This window comes from Canis lupus, chromosome 30 (assembly GCF_003254725.2).
Source record: "Canis lupus dingo isolate Sandy chromosome 30, ASM325472v2, whole genome shotgun sequence".
NCBI classification, from domain to species: Eukaryota; Metazoa; Chordata; class Mammalia; order Carnivora; family Canidae; genus Canis; species Canis lupus.
In genome coordinates, this window is record NC_064272.1 from 15,684,204 (window position 1) to 15,696,833 (window position 12,630).

Below are 12,630 nucleotides of genomic sequence, written 5' to 3' on the forward strand. Positions count from 1 at the left end.
CTCTGATTTTTCCTTATTTAGTTTCCCTTCCTTCCTTTATGGTCCCTCGTACTATTTCTTATATTCAGCATATGATATTTGACTTTCTCTAAGTCAATTACTTATTTCACTCGGCATAATACCCTCCAGGTTCCATCCACCTTGATGCAAATGGATATTTACATATCCTTTCTGATGGCTAATATTCCACTGTATATATGTACACCACATATTTTTAACCTTTAGAAAGGTTAAATGCACCAGCTTGCATTCCCAGCAACAGTGCAAAGGGTTCCTCTTTCTCCACATCCTCACCAACACATGCCATACAAGCTGAAATCTTAAGGTGATCTAAGCTAGACTATATTCAAAAGACATCTCTAGGTAGCCAGCCTCTAGGGACAATGTGTAAGAAGCTACTATATGACCCAAGTAGGGAGAAGAGGGAATGAAAAGAGGGATTTTTTTTCAGTTGAGCCTTTTCCTGTTCTTTAAGAGAAAATCAGTTTAGCATCCAAAGAAAGGACCACGGAGGGAGAAGGAAACTACATTTATGCATTTAGACTGTTTATTATTTTTATTAAATTAACATCAGAAAACCTCAATTATGTGAAACAAAGAATAATAATGAAAGAAAAAGATGAAGCTTGTCCAATTATAAAATAACTCTACTAAATGAACAAAATATAAATTTTAAGAAACAGCTAAATTGTAAAGTAGGATTCATTGAGAAACTAGAAGAATTTTGAAACCAGGTCAGTTATATGGGAGACAGCTCATTTGTTACTGGTTTTCTTGGTTATACTTAAGAAAGAATAGTTAATGCCTTTTCTTTCTGTTTTGACACTTGCTGAAATTAGAGACCTCATTGCTGCATCAATGTCCAAGCTATTAAGGAAGATGAATGACAAATGTTAATAGGCTAACAAAGATTAGAAAAGTTAATTTGCTATCCTCCTCAGAAGTCTTTTCAAACTTTATTCCACAGCTAAGCTGCTCAGCCTCTTGTACCCATTCTCCTGACCAGTCAGGGAAGAATGAAGTGTAAACCCATATTTGTATGTTCCTTTCCCCATGATCTTGAGGCTAATCTTCACACTCTGACAAATAAAGGGAGAGGCCCATTTCATCTGCGCTTAGGGGCGCACTTCTATTAGGCTCTCACTTCTCTCTTCCACTTACTGTCCTCTCCAATGCCCCCTCCCCCTGCTACACATATATGGCATTTGTAGGAACAACTGGTCTTTCATAGCCTTTAGTGGCTTACATTTCTCGAATAGACTTGTAGTTGTATTTTCTTATACTTTCTCATTTGAACAGTATTTGAAGTCTGTGGTTTTTTGAATCTAAAGTAATCTAAAGTAATCTGTAAGTGTTTCTAACTTGGCTATAAAAGTCATAGAAATTGTTCTGGAAGGTCTATTTTCCTGAGAGATTCTAGCCAGAGGATTCTAGGCTGTAGAGCAGAAGCTAGAAGTCTTTCCAGATTACATTACTGGCAAGCTTATATTTATATATATATAATATACATAAGTGAGCTGTCTCACAAGTAACTGAAAATTGTTTTATGTGCCTCGGGAAATTCTATTTTAAAATTTGGCTATTTCATAAAAACCGTATTTTGTTCATTCAAAAGAGATATTTTAGGGGGAGGAGCAAGATGGCGGAAGAGTAGGGTCCCCAAATCACCTGTCTCCACCAAACTACCTAGAAAACCTTCAAATTATCCTGAAAATCTATGAATTCGGCCTGAGATTTAAAGAGAGACCAGCTGGAATGCTACAGTGAGAAGAGTTCGCGCTTCTATCAAGGTAGGAAGACGGGGAAAAAGAAATAAAGGAACAAAGGCCTCCAAGGGGGAGGGGCCCCGCGAGGAGCCGGGCTGAGGCCGGGGCGAGTGTCCCCAGGACAGGAGAGCCCCGTCCCGGAGGAGCAGGAGCTGCACCGACCTTCCCGGGCGGAAAGGGGCTCGTGGGGAGGTGGAGCAGGAACCAGGAGGGCGGGGATGCCCTCGGGATCCCGGGGACAGTAACAGCAACTGCGCGCCCAGGAGAGTGCGCCGAGCTCCCTAAGGGCTGCAGCGCGCACGGCGGGACCCGGCGGGACCCGGAGCAGCTGCAGGGGCTCGGGCGGCGGCTCCGCGGAGGGGGCTGCGCGGCCCGGGAGCGCGAATCCACCAGCGCAGGCTCCGGAGCACAGGGCGCCGGGACACAGCCCAGGATCCCGCCTCCCCCGGGACAGGCAGAGGCCGGGAGGGCCCAGGACAGCGAGGACGCTCCTGCCCCAGCTGAGCAGATCCGCGGCCCCGCCCCGGAGCCTCCAGGCCCTGCAGACGGAGAGCTCCGGAGTTCCTGCGGGGGCTGAATCCAGGTTTCCAGAGCTGCCCCGCCACTGGGGCTGTTCCTCCTGCGGCCTCACGGGGTAAACAACCCCCACTGAGCCCTGCACCAGGAGGGGGCACAGCAGCTCCCCCAACTGCTAACACCTGAAAATCAGCACAACAGGCCCCTCCCCCAGAACACCAGCTAGACTGACAACTTCCAGGAGAAGCCAAGGGACTTAAAGTACACAGAATCAGAAGATACTCCCCGGTGGTTCTTTTTTTGTTTGTTTGTTTTTGTTTTTGTTTTATTTTGCTTTTTGATTTGTATCCTTCCCCCACCCCCTTTTTTTCTCCTTTCTTTTTCTTTCTCTTTTTCTTCCCCCTTTTTTTTTTTTGTTTTTTTTTCTTTTCTTCCCTTTTTTTTCTCTTTCTCTTTTCTTTCCTTCTTTCTCTCCTCTCTTTTTCTCTTTTTCCCAATACAACTTGCTTTTGGCCACTCTGCACTGAGCAAAATGACTAGAAGGAAAACCTCACCTCAAAAGAAAGAATCAGAAACAGTCCTCTCTCCCACAGAGTTACAAAATCTGGATTACAATTCAATGTCAGAAAGCCAATTCAGAAGCACTATTATACAGCTACTGGTGGCTCTAGAAAAAAGTATAAAGGACTCAAGAGACTTCATGACTGCAGAATTTAGAGCTAATCAGGCAGAAATTAAAAATCAATTGAATGAGATGCAATCCAAACTAGAAGTCCTAACGACGAGGGTTAACGAGGTGGAAGAACGAGTGAGTGACCTAGAAGACAAGTTGATAGCAAAGAGGGAAACTGAGGAAAAAAGAGACAAACAATTAAAAGACCATGAAGATAGATTAAGGGAAATAAACGACAGCCTGAGAAAGAAAAACCTACGTTTAATTGGGGTTCCCGAGGGCGCCGAAAGGGACAGAGGGCCAGAATATGTATTTGAACAAATTCTAGCTGAAAACTTTCCTAATCTGGGAAGGGAAACAGGCATTCAGATCCAGGAAATAGAGAGATCCCCCCCTAAAATCAATAAAAACCGTTCAACACCTCGACATTTAATTGTGAAGCTTGCAAATTCCAAAGATAAAGAGAAGATCCTTAAAGCAGCAAGAGACAAGAAATCCCTGACCTTTATGGGGAGGAGTATTAGGGTAACAGCAGACCTCTCCACAGAGACCTGGCAGGCCAGAAAGGGCTGGCAGGATATATTCAGGGTCCTAAATGAGAAGAACATGCAACCAAGAATACTTTATCCAGCAAGGCTCTCATTCAAAATGGAAGGAGAGATAAAGAGCTTCCAAGACAGGCAGCAACTAAAAGAATATGTGACCTCCAAACCAGCTCTGCAAGAAATTTTAAGGGGGCCTCTTAAAATTCCCCTTTAAGGAGAAGTTCAGTGGAACAGTCCACAAATACAAAGACTGAATAGATATCATGATGACACTAAACTCATATCTCTCAATAGTAACTCTGAATGTGAACGGGCTAAATGACCCCATCAAAAGGCGCAGGGTTTCAGACTGGATAAAAAAGCAGGACCCATCTATTTGCTGTCTACGAGAGACTCATTTTAGACAGAAGGACACCTACAGCCTGAAAATAAAAGGTTGGAGAACCATTTACCATTCGAATGGTCCTCAAAAGAAAGCAGGGGTAGCCATCCTTATATCAGATAAACTAAAATTTACCCCAAAGACTGTAGTGAGAGATGAAGAGGGACACTATATCATACTTAAAGGATCTATTCAACAAGAGGACTTAACAATCCTCAATATATATGCTCCGAATGTGGGAGCTGCCAAATATATAAATCAATTATTAACCAAAGTGAAGAAATACTTAGATAATAATACACTTATACTTGGTGACTTCAATCTAGCTCTTTCTATACTCGATAGGTCTTCTAAGCAAAACATCTCCAAAGAAACGAAAGCTTTAAATGATACACTGGACCAGATGGATTTCACAGATATCTACAGAACTTTACATCCAAATTCAACTGAATACACATTCTTCTCAAGCGCACATGGAACTTTCTCCAGAATAGACCACATATTGGGTCACAAATCGGGTCTGAACCGATACCAAAAGATTGGGATTGTCCCCTGCATATTCTCGGACCATAATGCCTTGAAATTAGAACTAAATCACAACAAGAAGTTTGGAAGGACCTCAAACACATGGAGGTTAAGGACCATCCTGCTAAAAGATAAAAGGGTCAACCAAGAAATTAAGGAAGAATTAAAAAGATTCATGGAAACTAATGAGAATGAAGATACAACCGTTCAAAATCTTTGGGATGCAGCAAAAGCAGTCCTAAGGGGGAAATACATCGCAATACAAGCATCCATTCAAAAACTGGAAAGAACTCAAATACAAAAGCTAACCTTACACATAAAGGAGCTAGAGAAAAAACAGCAAATAGATCCTACACCCAAGAGAAGAAGGGAGTTAATAAAGATTCGAGCAGAACTCAACGAAATCGAGACCAGAAGAACTGTGGAACAGATCAACAGAACCAGGAGTTGGTTCTTTGAAAGAATTAATAAGATAGATAAACCATTAGCCAGCCTTATTAAAAAGCAGAGAGAGAAGACTCAAATTAATAAAATCATGAATGAGAAAGGAGAGATCACTACCAACACCAAGGAAATACAAACGATTTTAAAAACATATTATGAACAGCTATACGCCAATAAATTAGGCAATCTAGAAGAAATGGATGCATTCCTGGAAAGCCACAAACTACCAAAACTGGAACAGGAAGAAAGAGAAAACCTGAACAGGCCAATAACCAGGGAGGAAATTGAAGCAGTCATCAAAAACCTCCCAAGACACAAGAGTCCAGGGCCAGATGGCTTCCCAGGAGAATTTTATCAAACGTTTAAAGAAGAAATCATACCTATTCTCCTAAAGCTGTTTGGAAAGATAGAAAGAGATGGAGTACTTCCAAATTCGTTCTATGAAGCCAGCATCACCTTAATTCCAAAGCCAGACAAAGACCCCGCCAAAAAGGAGAATTACAGACCAATATCCCTGATGAACATGGATGCAAAAATTCTCAACAAGATACTGGCCAATAGGATCCAACAGTACATTAAGAAAATTATTCACCATGACCAAGTAGGATTTATCCCTGGGACACAAGGCTGGTTCAACACCCGTAAAACAATCAATGTGATTCATCATATCAGCAAGAGAAAAACCAAGAACCATATGATCCTCTCATTAGATGCAGAGAAAGCATTTGACAAAATACAGCATCCATTCCTGATCAAAACTCTTCAGAGTGTAGGGATAGAGGGAACATTCCTCGACATCTTAAAAGCCATCTATGAAAAGCCCACAGCAAATATCATTCTCAATGGGGAAGCACTGGGAGCCTTTCCCCTAAGATCAGGAACAAGACAGGGATGTCCACTCTCACCACTGCTATTCAACATAGTACTGGAAGTCCTAGCCTCAGCAATCAGACAACAAAAAGACATTAAAGGCATTCAAATTGGCAAAGAAGAAGTCAAACTCTCCCTCTTCGCCGATGCCATGATACTCTACATAGAAAACCCAAAAGTCTCCACCCCAAGATTGCTAGAACTCATACAGCAATTCGGTAGCGTGGCAGGATACAAAATCAATGCCCAGAAGTCAGTGGCATTTCTATACACTAACAATGAGACTGAAGAAAGAAAAATTAAGGAGTCAATCCCATTTACAATTGCACCCAAAAGCATAAGATACCTAGGAATAAACCTAACCAAAGATGTAAAGGATCTATACCCTCAAAACTATAGAACACTTCTGAAAGAAATTGAGGAAGACACAAAGAGATGGAAAAATATTCCATGCTCATGGATTGGCAGAATTAATATTGTGAAAATGTCAATGTTACCCAGGGCAATATACACGTTTAATGCAATCCCTATCAAAATACCATGGACTTTCTTCAGAGAGTTAGAACAAATTATTTTAAGATTTGTGTGGAATCAGAAAAGACCCCGAATAGCCAGGGGAATTTTAAAAAAGAAAACCATATCTGGGGGCATCACAATGCCAGATTTCAGGTTGTATTACAAAGCTGTGGTCATCAAGACAGTGTGGTACTGGCACAAAAACAGACACATAGATCAGTGGAACAGAATAGAGAATCCAGAAGTGGACCCTGAACTTTATGGGCAACTAATATTCGATAAAGGAGGAAAGACTATCCATTGGAAGAAAGACAGTCTCTTCAATAAATGGTGCTGGGAAAATTGGACATCCACATGCAGAAGAATGAAACTAGACCACTCTCTTTCACCATACACAAAGATAAACTCAAAATGGATGAAAGATCTAAATGTGAGACAAGATTCCATCAAAATCCTAGAGAAGAACACAGGCAACACCCTTTTTGAACTCGGCCATAGTAACTTCTTGCAAGATACATCCACGAAGGCAAAAGAAACAAAAGCAAAAATGAACTATTGGGACTTCATCAAGATAAGAAGCTTTTGCACAGCAAAGGATACAGTCAACAAAACTCAAAGACAACCTACAGAATGGGAGAAGATATTTGCAAATGACATATCAGATAAAGGGCTAGTTTCCAAGATCTATAAAGAACTTATTAAACTCAACACCAAAGAAACAAACAATCCAATCATGAAATGGGCAAAAGACATGAACAGAAATCTCACAGAGGAAGACATAGACATGGCCAACATGCATATGAGAAAATGCTCTGCATCACTTGCCATCAGGGAAATACAAATCAAAACTACAATGAGATACCACCTCACACCAGTGAGAATGGGGAAAATTAACAAGGCAGGAAACAACAAATGTTGGAGAGGATGCGGAGAAAAGGGAACCCTCTTACACTGTTGGTGGGAATGTGAACTGGTGCAGCCACTCTGGAAAACTGTGTGGAGGTTCCTCAAACAGTTAAAAATATACCTGCCCTACGACCCAGCAATTGCACTGTTGGGGATTTACCCCAAAGATACAAATGCAATGAAACACCGGGACACCTGCACCCCGATGTTTCTAGCAGCAATGGCCACGATAGCCAAACTGTGGAAGGAGCCTCGGTGTCCAACGAAAGATGAGTGGATAAAGAAGATGTGGTTTATGTATACAATGGAATATTCCTCAGCTATTAGAAATGACAAATACCCACCATTTGCTTCAACGTGGATGGAACTGGAGGGTATTATGCTGAGTGAAGTAAGTCAGTCGGAGAAGGACAAACATTATATGTTCTCATTCATTTGGGGAATATAAATAATAGTGAAAGGGAAAAGAAGGGAAGGGGGAAGAAATGTGTGGGAAATATCAGAAAGGGAGACAGAACGTAAAGACTGCTAACTCTGGGAAACGAACTAGGGGTGGTAGAAGGGGAGGAGGGCGGGGGGTGGGAGTGAATGGGTGACGGGCACTGGGTGTTATTCTGTATGTTAGTAAATTGAACACCAATAAGAAAATAAAAAATAAAATAAATAAAATAAAAAAAAACAAACAAAACAAAAGAGATATTTTATAATTGGGTAAACACCATCTCTTTATTATTATACTTTGTTTCACATAACTGAAGTTTTCTAACATTAATTTAATAACAAAATAAACAGTCTGGATTGATATTTTAAAACAAATAATCCAACAAGCATGTATTAGAAGTTACCAGATGCCTGGAATTGTGCTGGTCTGGGATTAGAGAGATACAACCTGTCCCTAAATTCAAAATATTCTGTAATAATTAACTTAATACTCATGTGTATAATATATAAATATTTTGAAATAAATAAAATTGATTTAAAATACAAGGCATGCAAGGATTCTTTGTAGTTTATAGCTAAGTTGGGTCTTACTGCATCTTCCTCTACCCTCCCACATTTTTTTTTTTGTGTGTGTGCCTTATATCTTACTAAGTGCTTTATGGTCCAATCAGTTCATTTAAAGTAGGAAATTTTAGTCAATCTGTATTGGGTGCCTGGAAAATTAGTTATATGAATGTACTTTTCAGTGATAAAAGGATCAAAGGGAGCATTCTTTATAATCTGCATCTTTCATCTGCCCTAGCCTTTGTTTTGTAGATCATGCTTATAATAAGGCAGAGGCTGCTTTTGTTGTTTTGGCCAACCCTTCCACATTATTTCCAATCCAGTCATCACAAAGTATTTGGGGGATTCTAGGGTTTTGATTTTCCTAAGTCTTGCATTGCTTCTCTGATGTGCAATAGCTCAAGGATCTATATTTTTATAGTCTTATTGTTGTCACAGGGAAAACATGGCTCACCTATTTTTCTTTCTTAGTCTGAAGCTTATATTGGTCTCCTAACTTGAGGATTTCTCCCTGAATTTCTATGGCATATGCTAAAGGGCATACTGAAGACCAGTTTGGAACACTGCAGACAGGACCTTTCTGACTTTGGGAGTGTATATAGCTCGGCAGCTGCTGACCAGCTACTGGGGCAGCCCCTTGATGTGTGAACACAAGAGCCACTGACTCGGGCAGAAGGCTATTTATAATAGCATTTATCATTTTCTGAGAAATTTGAACCCTGATGATTTCAGATCATATGGCTGATGCTGCCCAGTCCATTTTCATCTGCAGCAGACAAGGTGGTGACAGAGCAACTCTGGAGACTCAAAAGTGAATAAATTTACCCAGAAAGTCTTCAAGCTTCTGGAAACTACCAGGATGCTGAGGGAAACAAGCCCTTTGGCACAATTCCTATGGGTTTTGTAGCCAGTTAGAAACAACATTCAGTTTGCTTTAGGTTCAGTTTTGAAACCACAGCTTTCAGAAACTATTCAAATGAGAAAGTATAAGAAAATATGCCATTAAAGTCTATTGAGGACCATAAAGGACTGGATAATTTGAGTCCAGCATAGTGGTAAAGCATGGATCTTAGAGAATCACATAAGAGGGCACCCTGTTGTTCTCTATATCAGGCCACAGTTGGCTTTGATGCCCTGATTTTAGGATCTTCCAAAGATGCCTCCACAACACTTCCTTTTTTTTTCCAGTATCTTCCATGGGAAAGATAGTTTGGGGCGACTGCATATCACAACTTATTGTTTTGTTTTTTTCTTTCAAATCATTAAGTTGCAAAATAACCTTTTGCCAGCCTGGACCTCAATTATCCCAGAATCCCACAATCAGAAAATTTTTTCAGCCTGGATGATAGGAGTCTGGGCTCAGTTCAGCTACTGGGCTATAAGCTGAATGTCTGAGGGACAGCAGGAGATGAGTAATTTTTATTTATTTGCAAGCATCTTGTTTTCTTCTTTAAACATCTATTCGTTTGAAAAATATATTTAATGTGTAAAACAGATGATGAAAAGGAATCAATTGAGAAAATCATTGAGGGGGAAATGAATTACTGGGGTGCAAAAATCTGGTGTCTTAGAGGACGGTTAATATTTTACTGATATTTTCTCGGAAGTGAAGTAGCTCATTTAGATGTAAAAAAGGGGACAGAATTGTGCTAAACTAATTATGGAATTTTTAATTTGCTATGAATTTGGAGTAAATTTTATTAGGAAGAATTGGAAGTACATGTGAACTTATATTATCAGGATAAATTACATCTTTTAAAGATGAGGGACCCTTGTGCTTTGCGTTAGGGCCTTTAACTTTGGTACAAAACTGTGCCTGGTTGTTGGTGAATAAAATGACCTCTTTTTGTGTGGAGGTTTAAATGGTGGTTTCCATCCTGATCACACATTTTGACTGATGGTAAATTCTGAGTCCAGTGGTTAGACCAGCTCCCAAGAGCACAGGGAAGAGGCATTTGGAACTGTAGAGACCACTGTCCTTTTTGTGGAAAGGTCTGTGTGACTTCCTATCAGAGATTAAACAGACAGACTGATCTACAGTTTATTTTTATTTATTTATTTTTTAAATTTTTAAATTTATGATAGTCACAGAGAGAGAGAATGAGGCAGAGACACAGGCAGAGGGAGAAGCAGGCTCCATGCACCGGGAGCCCGACATGGGATTCGATCCTGGGTCTCCAGGATCGCGTCCTGGGCCAAAGGCAGGCGCCAAACTGCTGCGCCACCCAGGGATCCCTGATCTACACTTTAATAGCATGTTCTTTGTTGATAAATTTATTCAGCACAAATCTAGGCTATCTGTTGCAGGGGACGGATTCTTTTATTTGGAATAGCCAAGCCTTAAGAACAGACCTTAAGTAGCCACTGGAGGAAGACCTCTCTTGCATAAGGCTTGTATTTAAAATTTTGATTTGACCTCATTTGGAGTCACCTTTTTTTTTTTTTAAGGTTTTATTTATTTGGAGCACAAGTAGGGGGAGGGGCAGAGAGAGGGAGAGAAAGAATCTCAAGCTGACTCCTCTCTGAGTGGGGAGCCCGATCTCATGACCCTGAGACCATGACCTGAGCCAGAATGAAGAGTCGGAAGCTTAACTGACTGAGCCACCTGGGTGCCCCTGCAGCCACCTTCTGATCCATAATGTTGGTCATGTCTGTTGCCTATTGCTTTTTACTCCTTCTTGATCACCTGTTAGCTTGCTATATACAAGTGTTCCGTTGGTGCCTTTATGGAATCAAGACTATATAGTGGGTCACTGCCAGCTCTCAGCAGCCAGGAGTCCTGCTAACTTCTACTACTTAGAACCAAAACCATGGCCCAGTTTTAGATACAACTAAATTTCAAATCACCTTCTGAAACAGTATACATTCATCATGTCCTAAAATGTTTGCAACACTGAACTACCCCCCCCCCCCCCCCCCCCCCCCCCCCCCCCGCCACACACACACACAAGGAAACCCACATATATTCTCTGCTTAGGACTTGGGTGTTGTGTTCTTTGGAAGCACCAGGCAAACCACTCTTATTTGCATTTATGGGTTCTAACATGGGCTTTTTTCTCATTGTTTTAGGAAGTTTGGGGCTCAAGGGTCACGACTCACTGGAGCAGGATGGGGAGGCTGCACAGTATCCATAGTACCTGCTGACAAGCTGCCCAGCTTCCTCGCAAATGTGCACGAAGCCTATTACCAGAGGAGCGACCAAGACTTCACATTTGAGAAGCAGAGTTTGTTTGCTACCAAACCAGGAGGCGGGGCTTTGGTTTTCCTTGAGGCCTAAACAATGTAAAAAATCTCAGAGAAACTATTTAGGGCATTTAAGAACTGGCAGAGCTTCTTATGCCACAGTAAATTAATCCTCTTTCTGTTTTGTATTATGATGAACGGTTGCTATTATCAAGATGTATTTCCAAAGAAACGGTTGAAAGCTCTCTATGCTTCATAATGATTGTTTTTCCATCTTAAAGTATGTTGTCTACCAATAAGCCAAAATTATGCTTGGACAGTTCTCTTCAGGATGATTTACTGAGATTTATTGACTTCAAGATTTTTAAAGATGAATGATAAAAGACACTCAATACTGACCTCCCGGATTGGATGTGAATTAAACATCCTGCTACAATTAAATGGATACAGTTGCATTGCCTGCCATATTCTTAAACACAGTTCATTTCTGGTTGCTCTTGACATTCTTCTTCTTTGCAGTCGTAGTCTTCAATTGATGATGATGATGATAGTGATGCTAGAAACTCTTTCTCAGTTTGAGCTTCAGAATGCTATTAAAATAATACATGATTAAAGATTCACAAATTGTCCTGGACACTTGTATGTGAGCTTACACCAATTATCAAGATGAGAAGACTTACTTTCTTTTTTAAAGCAACAATGGATTTAGATTCATTTACTTTTTACAGACTATGTGATATCAAATAAATAATCACTTTCTTTTTGGCTCTGAGCTTTCTCTATTACTTAATAGAGAAACTTAGCTAAAAGACACTTGCTACTTTATCTCTATTCACATTGAAATTGAGAATTATCTGGATGATAATTCAGATAATTCAATTTGATCATAGAATTTGCTTTCTTCCCACTCTATGCTAACTTCTCTCCAATGCTCTCTGATTCAAAAGGCCTGTTTACCCTTCCAGGGAACCCCACCTATGCCTTGCAACTCTGTTGTGTCTAGCAGGTCTCGCTTGTGCATGTGGACCAGTGTAGGACAGGTGTGCAGGTCTGGGATTGGGGAGGAGAGTTGCTGAGTCCTGTATATGTCTATCAAAAGTGGTCAGAAATGTTTGGCCTTGTGGTGATGCTAAGTGAACGACTTTCTCACAAGAGGGCCTTCCTGAATTATATGAAGGTTTAGACCAAAAAGCATTTTGCTGATATGATCAGATAATTAAGGCAGCAGCAGTCTTATGGTATGAATTATCCAGAAAATTATCACAATTTTGTATTATTCTGTGGTTGTTTTGCTCACTG

At 40.6% G+C, this 12,630-nt stretch overlaps 2 protein-coding genes across 7 annotated transcripts in view; one reads left to right on the forward strand and one right to left on the reverse strand.

Moving 5' to 3' along the window:
• Positions 1–11,955, forward strand: part of GALK2 (galactokinase 2) — a 136,592-nt gene extending 124,637 nt beyond the window's left edge. For all 3 annotated transcript variants that reach the window (XM_025472847.3, XM_025472846.3, XM_025472851.3), the window contains one exon: positions 11,218–11,955. In XM_025472847.3, the coding sequence (XP_025328632.1) occupies positions 11,218–11,425 (208 nt within the window). In that variant the 3' untranslated portion in view covers positions 11,426–11,955. The remainder of the gene's footprint in view (positions 1–11,217) is intronic.
• The window catches only part of FAM227B (family with sequence similarity 227 member B), a 189,284-nt gene continuing 188,305 nt past the window's right edge, over positions 11,652–12,630 (reverse strand). For all 4 annotated transcript variants that reach the window (XM_049104142.1, XM_049104139.1, XM_049104140.1 and 1 more), the window contains one exon: positions 11,652–11,921. In XM_049104142.1, coding sequence (XP_048960099.1) covers positions 11,802–11,921 — 120 coding nt within the window. In that variant the 3' untranslated portion in view covers positions 11,652–11,801. The remainder of the gene's footprint in view (positions 11,922–12,630) is intronic.